Raw genomic sequence first — 19,829 nt, 5'->3', positions numbered from 1 at the left:
CTACAGAACAGGAGCTGGTTGCTATGCCATTGCCTCTTTTAATGTGGGTATTATGCTTATACTGCTCTAGACTTAATCCCTGTGTCACCAAAATGAGCTGTAAGACTGATTATACATAACATATTGGATCAGGCCACAAAAGACAAAAAAAACATAAACTTGAACAAAATTCATAACCAATTTAGAAGGAAACATTACATTCTACTGGATATCTCATCCCAGGGTTCTTGTACTTAGCTAGAAGCAACGGAAGTCACCGGTTATTAACTGAAATAGAGCAGGGCACAACTAATTGATAATTATATATAATTTACATTGATTTTGGTAACATGAAATACCACTGGCCTTTCTGAAAGGGATCTTTGTGTTAAAATAAATATAATAAACTGAAAACTTCTGTCATTACCTGCTTTTCTGGATTGCACTTAACGGATTTACAGTTTAACTCCTTTAAACATATATGCTGTCTTTCATAAGAGACTTCTACATATTCAGTCTTTTCTCTGCATTTACTTGGAACTTTTCATTAAAATATCTTTGAGCAATTCACAAACACAACAGATTACACCTTGAACATCTCTATGAGGTGATTAGGCTCAAAAGGTACGCTGTTACCTTTTACAAACAGGAAACTGAGGTATAGGGAGACCAAGAGAATTTACTAAGGGAAAATACATAAATTATGAAAGACAGTGCAGGTCTTGTTCAAAGATTTCTTAACCAGAGTCGTATTTCCTCACTGAACAGAGACCAGGGAAGAAAGGCAGACTGTCTCATTCTGAACTGTGGGAAAAAATAGATTTAATGACTTTTGTATTCTGGCCTGCAGTGGGAGTAGGCTAATCAATCCTCGACTTAACGCAGTGCCCTTTAAAAGCTGATATGACATTGCCCTCGATATTCAAGGAGGCACACTCAAAGCAAGAGGCCATTTGCTCAGCTTTGCTTTGCATTTCACGGCAGGTACAAGTGAGGGGCACCTGCTTAGCAGCTGAAAAGGCAGAGCTGTACAGTGCTTTCTGGGAGAGGCAGACTACCAGTGTTACATCCTGTCCAAGAAGTGCGACCTGTAATATCAGGAGGAATGTCTGAATCTGCTGCAAACAACACTGTTTTCCATCACAAAACATTGCATTTGCCATTTTTTTTACCTACTGTGTTATGTTGCCTAAAGATTTCAAGTTATTTTAGACAAATTAACTTGGATATTTTCCTAACATTACTTGGTTACTTTTTTTGCCCTTTATTGAAAATTTAGTCTATTAGTCTCATCAATTAATTACTTTTTCACAGCCAAATACTTCCAGAACAGTTCCAGAAGTGAATGTATATATCACCAACAGGGCTACACAAGGTGCAAGACATGCAGCTTGATGAAGCATAAACTTGCTCTATCTTGCTTGCAAGTAAGACAATATGAAAAATACTAATACAGCAAATAATTAAATAAGATCAACCTCAGTATAACTTTAGTCTTCAATATCACATCAGAGTGAATTTATGTACCGTGAAAGCTAAATGGATCAATAATATTCAAAGAACAAACACAGAGAAAAAATTCTGTCTTTGAATATACACAGCTACTATTGATTACAGAAGGAAATAAACACTTGCTTCCAAGGACTGAAATAATCTGAATTGCACTTTACTGTTAGTGGAAGTGTTGCAGTGTACATGAACTGACGATGGAAAGGCTAAAGAAATGCAAGCTATGAATGGAGAAGAAATGGTCCGTCTATCTGATACGGGATCTAAGATGATGATTAGAGCCCTGGTTCTGAAGACTATGATGGAATTTTCAAATCCTTTGTAGCAAAGTTTCAACATTTAGTCAAAGTAATCACATAATCAGAAGGTAATAACAGAGGAAAAATAATGCTGGTATAGGCATCAAATTTACATTCTTCAGGCTTTCCTAAACTGCTAACATACATAAAAATTGCAAAATAAAGAGGGAACATACATGCTTCTTGGAAACCACTGCTTCTCCGAAAATGTTACCACATAATTAAATGCTGTATTATAAGGCTTGAAACTGGGAGGAAAAGGAGAATAAAGGTAATAAAGGGAGCCTTAATTGTATTGTGTCTTAACTGAGGAATATACAGCTTTGCATCTTCAATGTAATTGTCATGATGTTACTTTAATTTTTTTAATTTTTTTTAATTTTTTTTTTAATAGAAACATATCTTTCCATGCAGGAAACATTTAAACTTATTTCTCTGCTCTTTGGCTCCTCACAATAGTGCAAGCAAACGCAAAACATTGGCAAATAGGCCTGGTAGCATTTTATAAGCAATTAGCAGAATGAAGTACAAACCAGAAAGGATCAGGCAAGATAAATGCAAGGCTGTGCTTTAACAACTACCTAAGTTATATCTGTCTCTGCCTGTAAAGCAGAAGCAGCAGTAAAACCACAGAGGTGTTCCCTAATTGTTGACCAGCAAATTGCACTTAAGGCTTATTAAAAGCTAAATGTGGAAACAAGCAATTTTAATGGATTTATCCTGTTCTCCTGGGGCCTGGAACCAGAATCAAATGTTTAGTTTAAAAGTAATGCGCTTGCCCATGAGGAGAAATTTGTCTGTGTAGCTATAGGAGGAAAAAAGACAACAGTGAAACTCCTAAGAGTAAAAGACAGTCTTCAACTTAAAGGAGAAGCTGAGAGAACAGTTGTTTGCTACATAACGAAAGCTTATAAAAAGTGTCTTAGTGTAAAGTTTAAGAATAGGCAGGATCAAAAATGGCAGATTGCTCGTTATTTGAGATTTTCTTTTAGTCAAATGATTTATTCTAGCTGGTAAAGAAAAGAAATTTAAGAAAGCCATTGACTGTCATTGATTACTGTTTCTAAAAGAAAAAGTCATCCAGAATACGAGTGAGTTCACAGGGTGATTAGCTCATGGAATTCATGGAGAGGTGCAGCAGCTAGCGTCTGCTCCTACTGTGGGAACACTGTGCGGCTCCGCTCTGACAGAGAGAAGGGGAAGAAACCCCTCAAGAAACACGCTGAGGAATTTCAAGCCACAGCTGCCAGACTATGAACCATAGGAGGAAATGTGTGTGATTCAAGCCATAGCTGCCTCCTATGTGACATAGGAAGAAAACAAAGCAGGTCCTTTAAGTGAATTTCTGGGCTGAGATACATCATAAAGTGCAGAGAAAGCCTTGAGTACCCGTTGGTGTAAGACAGAGCTCTCTTCCTGCTCCTATAGGTGATATACAGCCCCCTTAGCTGGACAGAACACTTTTCCCTTTCTTATATACTCAGCTCAATGGCTTGTGGAAAGGACATGGCCATGTGAGCTATAAATAACTCATAATTCTTAATCAATGTAGGGTTCATTTAAAGCATCTTTTACAGTCTAATAACCTATCTATCATGGTAGTGCTAGTATATGGTCGCTAGCAAAACTGTCTTGTTCACAAGTAGGTAACGTTCAGGACAAGTCTTTACTATCAATAACTTCCTGGGTAAGAGCCAGTAACAATGTTTCAGAACAATATTAACATTTAGTGGTTAACATAAGATTAAATAAGGTCAGAACTTGCATTATTGAATATATGAGGAAATACACGCTGCTATTATTGAATGACAACCTTAAGACTAAATGATGAAGTCAGACATTCACTGATGCACTACATTTGTTTTCTGGCAACATCTGGTACCATGAATAGACCTACAATCAGAAATAAAGAAGCTTTAACTTATTAAGATTACTGTACACTAGTACTGCAGTATAAACACTCAGTAGTACTTATTCTTCTGATTATGATCCAGTATGTAAGATCAAAGAAAATGGGTTGGGGAATGTCCAAATGATACAGTGGGAATGGCCTGAAGTGCAATGTTGTGCCCTATTATAGATCTCTGAGGTAGTTCCAAGATGACACACTGATACAGCACAATATGATGGTATGAAGAAATAACTTAGCTCCTGGGAACAGTTCTGTCCACTTTATCTGTCTTAATTATTTGGTTTAACTACCTTCAACAAAATACTGCCATTTGGTATGGTGACAGTGCTTTTCATGCAAGCCTGCGGATCTCTATTACTTGTGATAGGTGCTCAGGTGGATTCTCATATCTACAAGGCTCAGGCCTCCAGTACATGCAGTATGTAGCTGCTGTTATTAACATCATTGTCTGTTACACTGATCAAAGAACGTTTCTAACTCCCGTCTTCCTCCAATCATGTCACATTCAGTCTTATTGATTATCTGTCAAAGGAATGTTTATTATTATCTCAAACTGTAATCTCCCTGGCTTTGCCTTTACAGTCTCTCTGAAACCCCTAAGAGACTACATGCTCCTCAAGTCTCTGGAAAAATGAGAAGGGCATACGTTTGTTGAAATGTGTGAATGCAGAATGAGACTCACTAAAATAAAAAGGTTTCATATCATGTCTGATGAAACCCTGCATCCTGGTGGATGCTGCCCTGTTCTCCCTCACACAGTCTCAACCCCCCCTCCCCTCCCCAAATCTGCTCTGTAGTCCCCCGCTAAGACATGATTACATTCTCTCTTAAAGGGAACTTTGAAAACTGTAAAGCTGGAGTGAAAATAGGCTTGAAATCTGCCACTGAATACCTTTCTCTGGGCAGCATTAGTGGTTGGTTGCTTTTTTTTTTTTTATAAAATGCAGTCTCTGTGTTCAGCATCAACTCATGGACCTGCCTCTTCTCTTTCAAATAATTTTCTAAGATTCTGTCACAACAGAGGAATCTGTCAGAGAAACAGGAATATGATATCTTTTCCACTGAGGACAACAGCAAACTTAAAAAGCAAACAGATTAAAAGTACAAAATGGTGTAAATTACTTATGTGCTTCCATTTTTATAAGGTCTGACACTTCAGCAATTTAGCTCTGCAAGACTGAAATTGTCTACTGCTTTATTTACACTGCAGCTAATTAATTTCTGGCCTGATCCTGCTCTTGACTTTTGGCCACTACCAGAATTAGATTATCATAATAACAGCAATTAGAATGTTCTCCAGCACACTGGATAGCTTTGGACATTTGATCTGACCTATTCAAAGACTAAAGAAATGAAAGATCTGAAGAAGACATTTCTGAGGACACAGAATAAAAAAGATTTTTGTAATTGCATGTCTAATTTCAACTCATTACTCTCTCATCATCTTTTAACCTTTGCATCTTCATACATGGGAAGGAAAAGATCTCTTACCCTATTCAAGTCAGTGGAAAAACACTTGCACTGCTAGTGAAATTCTCTCTCTGTTCTCATTTATGTACCATAAATAAAGAATATTTTGAGGACCTGACAATACAAATGTATTAACATCTTATAAACTCAGACATACTTGTGTAAACCAAATGCCAAACAACAATCTACAAACCACCAAACAAATCACTTGCTCCATGAGTAACCCAGAAAGAAGGTTATTCACGAATTGTGCTTTGGGATGTCCTTTCCTCCCTCACCCAAAAAGCGAGCTGTCTCTCCAACAGCAGCCATCTACCCTGTCACTTGCACCTACGCTGCGTTGGTATTCATGGAGGTATGCAGCCACTCTTCTCTAGCCAAAGGACACTGCTATGGAAGCTGCTGTCCCTTCTACCTTCTCCACGTCACAGTGTCAGCCTCCTAGTTAGACTGTCCTGGGCAACAATCAAGGGAGAAGCCAGAGGGGTGTAATGAGTGCTGGTGCCTGGCCCCCAGGCCCTGCTGGCTCTTACTGCAAAGCAGGAAGGTGGGCAGCATGGCTGCAGGCAGCAGTTCTCCCCAAGGGGCAGCTGCAGCTCCACACACCCCCTGAGCAGATACAGGAGACATTCAGCTCTACAGTGAGAAGACATAGCCTGAACAGACACTCCGAACTGCCCTCAAGAAAAAGGAAAGTAAGCTGAATGTCCCAGTATTGGCCTTCTGTTAGGGAATGGAGTTATAACATAATAATTTCCTGAACTTAAGCTGGTGGAAATGGCTGGATATATTCAGGAATATGTAAGATGGGAAAAAACAGAAGCAGAATCTTGGATGAGCTCATTTTATCTTTTTTATCACATCAGCAGACAATGTTGGACTATTTCATTGTTTTTTGATTAGACAGAAAGGAATCAACTTTATAACACAAAGGATGCTGCTTCAGGAGATTAATACCAAATTGAATCAGGCAAAGACTGCAATCACAGCCCTGGACACCACATGTGAACAGATGGCAGCCTATGTTAATAATTTGGAAGGCAAGACTGGCATAGCAGAACACAATGCATTTTAATGACCTCCATTAAAACCACGAGGATCAAGTGTGACCATATTTAAGGGCTTGCTCCTAATCTTGTAGAATCCAAAGTAAAAAATGTTATTATCATTAACAACTGCAAAATCAAACTCAGTTTGCAGAATAGCCATGGAAAGAATTAATGATTTCAAAAATAGCGGTGCTGGAGAGATAAACAACATGCCGATCTGTATTTTGTGACTAGATTTATTAAGGTCCCTGTTTGGGAATGAAACTATAGAAGGTGAAATGGTGTAGATTTATAATAATTTATAATTAATGGCCGTTCCCTTTCATTACCACTTATACACAGGAACTGTTTCACTGCTGCTTCTGGGAGCGACTTAGAATTTCTAATGACAAAACTGGTATTTAACTCTCCTCAGAAATACAATTCAACAAAAAAACCCCAAAACAAACAAAAACCCACAGCATGATGTGAAGCTGCCTTTTCAGTGATCAGTATGCTCTACTTAGCAAATAGAGTGAATTATCTTTTGTGAATTATCTTGTTGCAGTACAGAATGTTTGGACTTTAATGGCTAAACCACGAGCACTGGGGTGCTCAGGGATATCTGTTTGAAGAGTATAAATACACATTCAAGGTAATGAAAGCATAACAATAATGTCTATAAAAAAATTCTTATTAATCCATGCTAGCTACCTATGAGTACAATCACAACATGAGTTGCTGAACAGCCATCTTCTAATACTTATTCCTGATTTACAGCCTCAGGTACAAGGTTGTTCTCACTGATGTAACCAGCAATACGTTCTGACCTAAAAAAGTGGCTTTCATTTGGTCTTCATGCTTCTCAGCTCTTACTAGCTTTTGACTTTACTGATCACTCCATGGATGATCTCCTACCTGACATAAGCTTTCTCAAACTTGTATTTTTGATTTGCTCAGACATGACTGTAGAATGTTGATGTCAAATACTAGTTTGAAAAGCTTTTCTCCTACCCACAAAATAAATTTGATTTCTCATGTTTTTTTCTCTCCTTCTGCTTATTATAATCACCACTCCTGGAATTCCTTCCTTTCCTTCACCCTGTCTTTGTCTTCTTCTGTTCTTAATGGCAAATTCCATGTTCAGAAAAACAAAATTAACAAAATAAAGTCACACAACAGTAGATCAACAAATTATTTCTTCTGTTAATAGCCATTCCAGTCACTCATTTTTTAATTTTTATCACAATAAAAATCTACAGTATCAAAGTACCACCACACTAACATTGTATTAGACATTCTACAGTAAATAATATAAACATTAATCTTCAAATATTAGCTTTTTTTATCCTTTATGCCTGTTGAATGTTGAATGTTGCATTGTTTAAAACTAACCTGATACTTACTTTTGCCACTGGCAGACTTGTTCTGTAGTTAGTAGCTGGCTTGACTGAAGAGAGAAAGTGTGAGTTTTGCTTAACTAAAAATCAGTTAGCTATTTCTGCTACTGTGAAAGTAAGAAAAAAAAAAAAAATTGTCTAGCACTAGAAATCCTTTCTTTCTCTGAATAACAATTTTCTATAGAAGAATGATAAAAAATGTATTTTGTTTTTAAAAAACAGTTCTCAATATTAAAATTAATTTCCCATCATATTGGGGTTGACATGAGATTATAAACTGCACTCACTGTTTTACAAGTGTTCTGATTTTTTTAAAACTTTTTTTAGATTAATAAAGATTAATCGTAGTAAAGATCTTATATGTATAAAACCAACAGAATGTATTCTTTTACATATCTTACAGTGTAAAAAAATAGTTTTCTGATCAAATTAAGATTTGATCCATTTAGTTTCCAATTCATCTTAGTTATACGCTTGATGTCCAGTGGAAACTAAAATCCTCTTGCATTTCTCTCACATTTAAACATGGAATCTGTTTAATAAGTACAGAAAATCAATGAAGTTCAGCTAATGCCTTCATTTTTTATTCTGCAAAAATAAATACTAGTTAGGGGATTTTAATGAACTTATTTTTAACATTGTGATTTTAATAATTATCTAAATGTTTGTGTGACTACACATATATAAGCTGGTAATATTTCTATCATTAATTAAGAATTTTTCCTTAATTCCTTATTTTCAGTATTTTTTTTGAGGATTCTTGGAGGTACTTTTACTTGGTTTTCTGCACTAACCATATTTTAATGAGTAGGTTTGAAATCATCAGTTGAAAATTATCTGCTATACAGTAAAAGACGTATATTTTGCCTATGGTTAGCAAAAGTACTATCTTAAAGAAAAAAAGGAAATTGCCTTTGATTCTGTTGGAACTAGCATGAATACAGCCTGCCTTTTGAAATGCACAATATGCTTTAATTACCTGTCTGTTTTTTCCATAACTTCATTCTGCAAATGTTTCTTTTGAGCAAGTTCTCAATTGTCCGCTACTAGGAAAACATGCAATGCCTACGATGCTCTTCAGAAAACACATTTGTGGTTCTTTGGACATTGATGATTTTGTCAGATTTAGGTAATAAGAAGTAGCATTTCAAGTTACAATTCTTTAGTCTCCTTCTTCCACAGATAGCTTCGTCACAATGCAATGATTTTCTTCTTTTACAATGCTTCTTTTTCACTAACATATGAAACTTTATAAAAAAGTGTGCTATAAAGCTCTTACCACCCACAGAAAACTGATGCCAGGTCTCAATTGCAGTGGAACTCAGCCTTGGAGAAGTTACTACTGCAATTAATAGTTTGTTCGAATTACCTTCCAGAGCATATTTCATGTCCTGGGCAAACAAAGTCCACATGATTTCAGCACTGATTTTTCCCATGTTGAGCTCTTGAGGGAACCTGCAATCAATCACATTCTGTCAGTTCACCTGCTGCTAGAAAATATGCTTACAGCAGCACAGCAGAAAGGCAAATATTTCCATGAAATGATTCCCCTAGTATGCACTTACTGTACTTTGTGTTTTGTACTATTATATGAACCATCCAATCTTCAAATAAAAATTTCCCTTAGTCTAACGTCAGGGGTCTAAGTAATTAGTCAAACATTGCGCATATTCCCCCACATAACAGTTTAAATCAAGACATATCCGCCTACTTGCAGATAACTCTTCAACTTTAGATAAATCAGATGCTTTATGAAAAACCTGAAACAACTGGCTCAGATGTTTATCAACTACAGATTTTCCTTAATTCCCTTATAACAGTGGAAAATAGTGAAGTTGTGTGTGAAGCTGTGTTGGTTTATTCTACTTTAATTTACTGTTTAAAGAATTTCACCTTGAAGTATGGATAAAACAGTAAAGAAAATAAAAGGTAGAGAAATACATTCTTTTGAGCCAAAATTTTTGTTCTGGTCTTATGCTTCATGTCACTGAAAAACAGTCCTTTTTAGGTATTTTTTTCTGTTAGCAAGCAAGCATTTTTCCACAACTTTTTTATAGATCCCAGTTGCTTCATATTTTATGTAAAAGAAAATCTGTCAGTTTTCAAATCTTTAATCTTTCAGTTACTATATTCACTGTCAGTTACTAGCAGAAGTTGATACTTTAACATTTTAGTGCCAGACACTGTATATTTCACATTATATTTAAAAGGAGAGCTATTGGTCTGTCAAGACAAGAAAAGAAAAGAAAAGAAAAGAAAAGAAAAGAAGAGAAAAGAAAAAAGAAAAGAGCAAGACTGTCTTTACTGTAAGTATGGGACTGACTTAACGACACCAGTTCTCAGAGCAGAGAAGCAGACCAAAGCCGGTCACACAGGTAACAAGCAGGAAATACTGCACAGAATCTGAGTTGTAAACCAGTTGTTTATACTAGAGTGGAGAGCCACACGAGTACACTGGCAGTTCACAATGAATACATATAAATGAGGAAACGCGTAGAGTTATGTGGCTTTTGTTTTGAGCTTATTACACCACTTTACACTAGCGGAGAATTTGCAAGCATTTTCACCTAATAAAAATAAAGAAATTTACTCAACAAATTCAGATAATACTCTGTATTTTTTTTTTTTTTTGTAGAAAAGGTAAGAATTTTTAAAGTTCTTGTTGCCATAGGAAGAACAGGGATGATGTGCAACTTCAAGGTAGCAGCATGATATATGTAATGTATTCCTTCCAAGGATGTATTTCGTCCTGATCATACCTACAAAGAAAAAGTACTTAAACAGCTCATTTGCTCTGCCACTTTAATACAAAGCATTTGATAGTTCAGATCACCGATAGGCCTTCCTTACATTTTAACTTGTTGAAATACATGCATACACAAACTGCAATTGTTTTTTCACTGTGTTGCTTAAATAACTGAAATTCCATACAGTATCCTCGATTCACCCCACCTGACTTCAGACAGGTACATAAAATTCACACCCAGAGATATCAGCTTCTGTGTCCCTCAGAAATACAGACTTAATGTGTATTCATCAACTGGACATACCAATGAAATCCTTCCATCCAATGGCTATTAAAAAAGCCCATACTACTTATGAACATATTTCAGAAATAAATAACTATTATCTACTATTGTTAAAAATCCTTTTGTATACAAACTGACTATAATGAATGAAAACTGAATTGTGTGGAGAAATTACAGCTGCATGATATAGACAATTTGATTTAACATTTTTCAAGTGTTACTAATTTACAGCTGACTGGACAGAGATTACCAGAGTGTAACTGATGTAGCATTTCTGCTTCTTAAATAGAAAGTAAGTTCTAAATATTTTTAAATTTTCAACCAATTTCTTAATTTGCTAACATTAAAATCCTGGAATTAGACTTCCTCCCTCAGTCTATATTTATCTAAGTAATACTTATGCATAATTTCAATCAGCTATTCTTTTAAGGAATAATGTACAAAGTATACAGGATTGACAGAATACGTTGTGTAGTCAAAAGATTTGCTCTGCCAATGAAAAGGAAATAAAGCTGAGACCTGTGGCTTAGAACTGTGATGCAGTAAAGTTTTGTCCTTAACTAGAAAGACTATAATGTTGTGGCTGATATTTCAACCATTAGCTGGTCAGGTTAACAGAGATGTCTGTGATGCCCTCTTTGCCTAGGCATCCAGTGTTGACCACATGGACAGAAGATTGTTTTGAGCTAATGCAGCTATTTGTACAGAGTTTTTTAACAATTTAAGAGGGAATGGACATATGAAGGTCATCTAACTCAAAATAGAGAGAACCTCAAAGTTACATCAAGTTTCTCAGGGCCTGTACAACTGAATACTGACTACCTCCAAACATTAAAATGACACAATCTTTGTGGGTAACATAAATGGGTGTTTGACTGCTCCAACTGTGGAGTGTGGATTTGCTCCTTTATAGCTAATATGAGTTTCCTGACCTGAAAATTGTGTTTGTGCCTTTTACTGTGCTCTTCTGGAAGTGGTTTCACTCTTTTCCTTCTAACATCTTATTAGGAAGCTGAAGAGTGCAATCAGCTCTGCCCTTAGCTTTGTTTTCCTCAAGCTGTACAAACTGTTTCCTTGGCTTCTCCCCACGCATCATTTGTCTCATCCTCCTAATCTTGGTTGTCCTCCACGGTATTTCTCCAGTTTGACAGTAACTATCTTGAGTGGAGAATCAAAAATAGAAATAAAATATCCAAATGCATTGTCACAGGTTCTGACCAGAAGGAAGCAATCACTTTCTTCATCCTGTGGGCTGTGGTCTTGTTAATGCAGCCCAATATGTTATTATGCAAAATACAATTCAATGCACTAGCAGCTTTATTCATGAGGGCAGTAGGATTTGGTCTCCCTCTTAACATCCCTGTATTGTTAAAATGGTAGCTGAACTTTTCATAGTACCATGTTTTGATTAAAATTCCTCTGTTGCATGAAGTTTGTTTTAATAACAAATGTCATGGCTTATGAGAGCTCCTCTATCACAGCTTGAAAAGAAGCAATTAAAAACAGCCCTGGAATTAAAGAAAAGAATCTCTGAGATTTCCATAGATAAAAAAAAAAAGAAATCTAAACAACCTAATTTTCTATACAAATGAAACAATCACGTATTTTAAATATAAACCAAGAGAAATCCATAGAAATAGTCATTTTAAAACATGTCAGATTATCCACAAAAGTCTCAGTCATCCACTTAATTTCCTTCTGATGGAGTTCTTATGCAAGCGTAGGTATATTAAAATAGTTATCAAGAAAATAAGAATGTTCAAGCCTTAGAGAAGTTCAAGCAGGCAAAATTTGTATGTACTTTGTCAAGTGTATCACACCAGAAACAGTTTTCCTTTCACACTTCTCCCAAATGTGTCAGAAGTGAGGTTCTTCATTCAGTTAAAACCCACAGTATCTTATCAGTGAAGCTGGTTCAGCTTCACTGACTGTAGCAGAGGTGGCACCTTTAAAAACAGACAGTTTTAGGTATTTCTTATACCACATCTGAGACTGTTGATGTGCATGGAACAAAGTCCATTGACCTCTGTGCTGCTGATAATGCAAGATCATTTGTTCTTTCAGCTACATTACTGTTAGGACTTAAGTTCCAATCCAGTGATAGCATATCTCATTAGACACCATGATCTGCATCTTCTTTACTGTGTCACACAGATAATGAATCACAGATCTCACTTAGAGAAGCAGCATTGCTGATTCCAACAGAGGTGTGACAAGGGCAGAGTGACTTAGACTCTGCTTAAAAGCTAATGTTAAACATACGCCAGCATTCTCTATGGTAATTATAAGTGGCCAATACGAACTGGGCCTACCAAAGCAAGTGGAGAAACCAACTGCAAAATTACAAGCTTGAAAGAAATGTTCCATTTAACTCCACCAGCAGGACTGTTTGTGTGAACAATGTGGGAAATGTCTGTATTTTTTCAATTAATATTATGTTCATGGATTTGATTGTTATGAAGCAATCTCTTAAACAGTAACAACCTGGTTACACCTGCAGGACTTCATTCCAGTCTTTAATATTCTAGGAAAGAATCGAGAATGCTTCTAGTGGCTTTCCACCTGCCAGTAGCTACCGGACAATATTGGCCATATTCACAGGATGCTTCCAGTCTCTCGTACTTGCTGGATGGTTTGTATCTTACCTAGGCAAAAGGCTAAAAATTGTGTCATGTCTACTTCACAATTTATACTAACGTATCTGTTTTTAATCTCCCTAGCTTTCAGCATGCATTTTAAACTGTCTACCCCATTGTTAGAATTACATTTGTGTGTTTGATTAAGAATATAATGGTGCATGCAGAACTTGAGACTGCAGAATACTGATGAAGACTATGTATATGTATACTATACAGAAGTGCAAACCTTTTTTCCTGTGGGGAAGTGCAACTGGTATGTTTATGGTATACCCCACTCCTGCCACAATTTTCTTCAGAGATAGCTTTATGCATGAGTAGCCACATTTAATTTAATTTGGTTACTCATATGTCTGAGATTACTCATGGAATGATAATATATAATTTATTTTTTGGATTACAGTAGCACTTCTGAGGCTTCTGGTAGGTTTACAGAATTACTATACAGGAATTTTAAAATATGTAATAAGAGAAAATCACTGACCTTCAAAACTCACAGTTTAGAAAGACAAGAGAGAGAATGGGGAAGAAGACAAAGCCGAAGTGACTTGCTCAGTATCCTAGGATGGGTGAATGTCAGTCAGCGACTTAAACACTGAAGTTTAACTTAAGCTTTTGAATCTTCCTTCTGAGCCCTCTTCCCAACCAGAACAGCATATTAATTTCCTCTAATATGCATACATATGAATATATATATGCATAATGTTACATGAATACTCAGAGAAAACAGGAAATAAATAAGAGAATTCCAGATTATCAGTTAGCATTTGAAATTTTCTCCAAATACATGACTTCCAAAAATCTTAGTATTTTTTCATTTCCAGCTTGCACTTCACCAGAGTGAGGCACTTCATATTCAGTCAGACATATTTCACTCAGACTAAACTGACAGGCTGAATGAATAGCATTAGGAGAAATACTCATGTTAGGAATATGTACAATAAACAGCAACATAACTGCAGTTATGAACATAACTGAAATTTTATTATGCCTTTTATTCTTCAGTATTAATCTGTTCAGATGGGTTTCCTTCTAAATATATTATGCACATTTAATATTGTCAACATCCTCTTAATTTGTTGATTGTAATAGCTATACAACTACAGATAAAGAAGAAGGAAAAGAGCATAGGCTGGACATTTGTGGCCACTGTTGAAGCTGCTTGGAGGACCCTTTAAATAGTGTTGTAAAAATTAAGATAGCTCCTACTTAAAGGGGGCCTACAGGAAAGATGAGGAGGGACCTTTTATCAGGGACCGTAGCAATAGCACAAGGGGTAACAGTTTCAAACTGAAAAAAAGGTAGATTTAGCTTAGGTATAAGAAAGAAATTCTTTACTGTGAGGGTGATGATGCAGTGAAACAGGTTGCCCAGAGAAGCTGTGGATGCGCCATCCCTGGAAGTGTTCAAAGGCCAAATTGGATGATGCTTTGAGCAACCTGGTCTAGTGGAAAGTGTCCCTGCTCAGGGCATCAGTTCTAGGGATGGAACTAGATGATCATTAAAATCCCTTCTAACCCAAACCAATATATGATTATATAGTTGTTATAAATTCCATGTTATATGACATTCTTTCCTGACATCATGTTATAATGCTAAAATCAGTACTTGACAACTGTAAGTTCAATTTTCAATATGTGCTATAGATGGTTCTGGCATATCCTGATATTTGTTCCAAATGTCAGAAGCAGCAGTAATGTTTTTTCAACTATAATATATCTTTCTGGCTGAGGATAATGACCAAAGAAGATAGATAATTCTGTGTGTTTTCCCTTAAATTGACCTCCAGATAGAATACTCAGACACTGCTCAAGAAAGTCACAGTTCAGAGTGAATGACTTGTCTGCATTTGGGGCCACAATTGAAAGCACATTCCAACATACATAAAACTACACAATTGAAGGCACAAATTAGTCAAAGCATTAAAATATAAAAAAGAAACAAGTCCCCAGGAAGAGTCTTTTAAAATTCATCATATTTAAAAAAATCACAGTCAAATTCTTCACAGATCCAGGTAGTTAGATTACTATAGAAGTTCTCTGCCAAAATGCACAATAATTAGAGTCACATGCAGGGCTGATTCTCCTTTTTTTACTAAGAGTTGATGTAGCAGAAATGTCATCTGCAGATGAATGCACTCAATGAGAAACCATCCCTCACTAAAGTACTGAAATTATTATTAAATACCAAACAAGTTACAGATAGCTCAAGGATTTCTTAGCATGATTTATTGCTATGCGCAAGATATTAATGGATGTTAAGGATGGGTCTTGGTTTCAAAAACAATCCAAATGAAGCCAAAGGTTATACCAAGCACTCTGACAAGCTGAAGAGATCATCTCATGTCATAAAATGAGCTGGACTGCATAAGAAGCTAGTCAAAAGGTTAGGCAGAACTAAGTTGGATAAGTCTAGGGTTAATTTTTGCAAATCAGAGACTGAGATATCATATCCAAGTTGTGGAAGTTGCAGACAGGAAAAGACTAAAGAATTCTTAAAGTGAACAGTGGCAGAAGTGGAAGACAAGGATCTTAGTGGGTGCCATACTTCAGTGCCATGGCTCACCTGGTCATTCTGAGCAAGGACATGGCTAGCATTTCTGCTATAGTAAAGGAACCAAGAATCTAGGTAGAACTTTATGTACGTAAACACTGACTCATATCACATATTTCTGACTCTAATGAAAGTAACATTTCATGTTCCTGGATTTCTGATAAAGGTCTGGGCAAAAAAGCCAAGATTATTTCTCTCTTTTTTTTTTAAGATCTATCTTAACTGTACTCCAAAAATGCATTTACTGGAGTAAGTCCCAAGTCCTCTCTCAGATCAAACACTTTGAAAGACACCCAAGAAAGAAATTAGGAACTTCGTTGTATTCTGCAAAGTCTTTTACCTTACTCAGAGGAAGGAGATATATTTGAAAGTAATATGAGAGGCGGGTTTGTCAGAAACGAAGCACGCATCCTAGAATTCCTGCATCAAGCTGGAGGAAGGACAGTTAACAGCATTCATATAAGTACTAGTTTATACAAATACCCTTTCCTTTTTAGACAACTTATTCTAAAAAGATGATGGTATCCATGATCTACTTCTCAAAAGTAGAGGCCCAGTAACTCTGAAGCTGTAAAACAGCAGAGAAAGGAGATAGCTTCTTTCCGCTCTCCTGCATCATACCTGCCTAATAGTCATTTTTAAGCTCTGTATTCTACAGTTTGGTTAATCCCTCATCACCACAGTAATGAAACACAATTGTATTGGTCTACACATGTTGTCCTTTTGTGCATTGTTAAGCCTATGATCTAAGAACTACATGTAATGGAAAATCTGAGTTTCTTTCTTTTGTGTGAATCCACACAAAGATTTGCAGTTTGTGTTGTGGAGTCAATCTTCTCTCTGTTCCCTAAGTCTAAGCACCTAGTAGAATACATGCTTCCATCATTTGTATACTTTAGTCTATGTAAGGTATGCATATACTTAGTTCCAAGTTGTCACTGAACTTCCTTTCTAAAACTCATGCCAGTTTCCATAGTAGTGACAATCAGAGAGAGAGAGGTACTGCATAGCTATCATAGTTGTGGGTACTGTGCAACCATCACAGTTATTGTTGCAGTGTTACCATATAGGAGCAGCTAACAAGGCTTAACACACAACAGAAACCTACAAACCTTTCAATATGCTCAAGGTAAATGGTAACAGCAGCAGCTGACATTAAAGAGATGGGCTAATCAAAGGTCAAATTCTAAAGCATTTATGCTGGTAGGGAATTTTGTATTATTTGCACTCTACCACCTTATTTTTAGGTAAAAAGACTTTTCTTCTGCAAACTAATTCAGAATGTGGTTCCTAAGAAGCAAAATACCAGAGAAATTTCCCATGTTATCCTCTACATATTACATTTTCTAATATTTGAAAAAGCTACACGTTTTCACATTTCTCAGTGAAGTCAGGGGATGATCAGGAGAGTTCTCTAGTAGTCATTTAGTTTCCTCTTGCTACAATTATTTCTGTTTCATAGACCATAAATTTCCCAATTACTCTGTCATTCTTAGAATAATACTATAAAATTTCAGCTGATTCAAAACATTCCTATTAAAATCGCCTTCCTCACTTGTATGACAGACTCTAATCTTCAGCTCTTCTATCAACCACACAATACCATTTGGTGGAACTTCTTAATAAATAGAATATGCTAGATTTTAATGGGAAATAAATTAACCACTAGGTTGCCTGTACATGATCATTTCCATGTATTTCCAAAAATACTAAACTGCAAATAAAAGGAAGCCACTTATGAATGTCTTCTCTCTGTTGATTTCAATTGTGCAAAAAATATAATGAAAACTGTTTGCACTGGCTAGTTCTAACAAAGTGCTATATATAAAACCACAGATCAACGGAATGAAATTAAACTTAGCTTGAAAGAAAATGAGAAGAATCAATGTATGAATGTAAATAAACCCACAAAACATTTATACTAGATAGTACTGCATGTCTCTGGTTCAATCCTGAAGAAAGAAATTCCTATCATGACAATTAAAGGTGCTTTTTTTTTTTAATCTGTGCTGTCAAATCTGCGCTGTGATGTATTTTAAGAATCCTGAAGTCCCTGAACCTCAGGTGCACATTTTCAGAATAACTCATGTTCTATTACTTGGTGGGCTCAGTCTCATTCATGTGCTCGAGAGAGTCTGTTGCGTGAACACTCCCATTTTTGTGCTGTGCATGCAGCAACAGGTAAGAGTGCACGGTGGAATGCTGGACATGGCCACAGCTTCACCAGTTCTTAAAGAAAAATTTCTATCTGATTTGGAAAATCTTATTGGAAAATATATATTCTATTTAAACCATGAGCAAAGAGTTCATTTAGTCTCGCTTTTTGTTCTCTGTCTTCCACCTGTCCAAAGGTTTTATTTTTAAACAAAGTAATGTTTCTTTCCATGAAGAAAACATAATGGACAAGACAGATACCTTATACAGTCCATATACAACTAATCTGGTCTTTAAGTGTGTGATACAAGAGAAAATGCAAACAGGTTTTGTGAGAGAACAGAATCTCACTTTGTAAAACAAGATAAAGTTTGCAAGTTAATGAAACAGGTGATATTTTTGTGCTTTCACAGAATGAGGTGTGATTGATAATTGGAAATATCACTGAATCAAGACACAAAATGTGTCAGATACGCTTTCCATTATCAAAAAACCATTCTATTGCCAGCCTGATAGTCCAATTCATGATTGAGTTACCTGATTTTTTTAACTTCCTCCCATTCTTTTGTTTGTTTCTGCTCGTTTTCTTTTTGTGTTTTTTTTTTTTTTTTTTTTTCTCTCACTGACATATATTTCATAACTCACTGACTCATACATTGCAATCACGCCATTTCTTCAAGTTACTATCCTTGACTTCATGGACTTATGAAACATCCTAGCTCCTGAAGCGTGAAGAAACCTACTTCTGCAGATTTCACACGTCAGTTCTTTCCACACTGAGGCATGGGGAGGGAATGTGTGAAGCCTCTTGGAAGCTTGCTTTTACAGCAGCTCTGATCATTTCCTTTTCAAAATACTCAGTACCATTTGCCATTCTGTGTTGGCATCAACATTCTTCAGTTAGGTTCCCTGTCCTGTGTTATCTTCCTTTAATTTCTGAATGCTTAGATCATATTTCAACTAAATACCATGTTCACTGCAAAGAGAACTCAGTCCCATTGTATTAAATTTCTCTTTGCTCTTTTATTTTCTTTTGCAATGTTTAATCTCTCTTGACATAGTCAATTTTAAACTAATGTTTCCTGACTTCCAAAGTTTAACTTTGCTAGTCATATAGTTCCACTCCTGATTCTCTCTTCACATCTTACACAATTACTCAGCTGTACTTAAGGGAACCTCCTAATCCCCTCAGAGGAACTCTATTCTTTATCCCTTTCCTTTCTCCCTCATGTTTGTGTAATATAGTTTGAACAATTTTTAGGATAATTAACTCCCAGTTACTCCTGTTTAATCTCAATGAAGAGACTGAAATGAAACATATGTATGTATTTGTTCCAGTTAGGTGTGTTATAATATTTGTTATACAGACAGACAAAAAAAATTGAGCTTTTGTTAATAGAGGAACTTCTGATTAAGTTGTAGAAATGGAGAAAACAAGAAGAGTTTCCATTTCTTTGTAAGCTAAGAACTTGTTCCTTAATAAGACGAGGAGATGATTGAACAAACACATTAATTATCCAGAACTGAAACAATCCTTCATTTATTTAAAGGGTAGGAAGGAATCAGAAGGCAATGAAATCTCTTTCAGCTTCTGGTTATCATCAGGAGATTTCTTTGGTAATTATTTGCACTCCTGTACATTTCATTTTCAAAACCCAGCACTCTTCCTCCTCCTTCTGTGGTTATTGATTGGCTCCCTCATCTGTTACATTTTAAATTCTGAGAAGTCAGCTTCCATCTCTGGTACGCCCAGGATATTTCTCTCCATTTTATAAATTTTCATGTCAGACTAGCTAGGCTTTCTTTCTAGTCAATCATAAATTTGGGGAGGTTATCATAAAATCCTTTAGGTTGGAAGGG

The 19,829-nt window shown here is 36.0% G+C and overlaps 1 protein-coding gene across 1 annotated transcript in view; it reads right to left on the bottom strand.

Annotated features, from left to right (window-relative positions):
* Positions 1 to 9,199, bottom strand: part of LOC103780669 (protein unc-13 homolog C-like) — a gene marked incomplete at its 3' end in the record, with an annotated part of 16,796 nt that extends 7,597 nt beyond the window's left edge. Inside the window, exons 1-2 of the mRNA XM_008948359.1 lie at positions 9,163 to 9,199; positions 8,967 to 9,052 (exon numbers count right to left, since the gene is read on the bottom strand). Of these exons, the coding sequence (XP_008946607.1) occupies positions 8,967 to 9,033 (67 nt within the window). The remainder of the gene's footprint in view (positions 1 to 8,966; positions 9,053 to 9,162) is intronic.
* Between the last annotated feature and the right edge of the window lie 10,630 nt (positions 9,200 to 19,829).

Source organism: Merops nubicus, unplaced genomic scaffold (assembly GCF_000691845.1).
Source record: "Merops nubicus isolate BGI_N331 unplaced genomic scaffold, ASM69184v1 scaffold40569, whole genome shotgun sequence".
NCBI classification, from domain to species: domain Eukaryota; kingdom Metazoa; phylum Chordata; class Aves; order Coraciiformes; family Meropidae; genus Merops; species Merops nubicus.
Note: the sequence above shows the minus strand (reverse complement) of the source record. Positions and strands in the feature narration are given on the sequence as shown.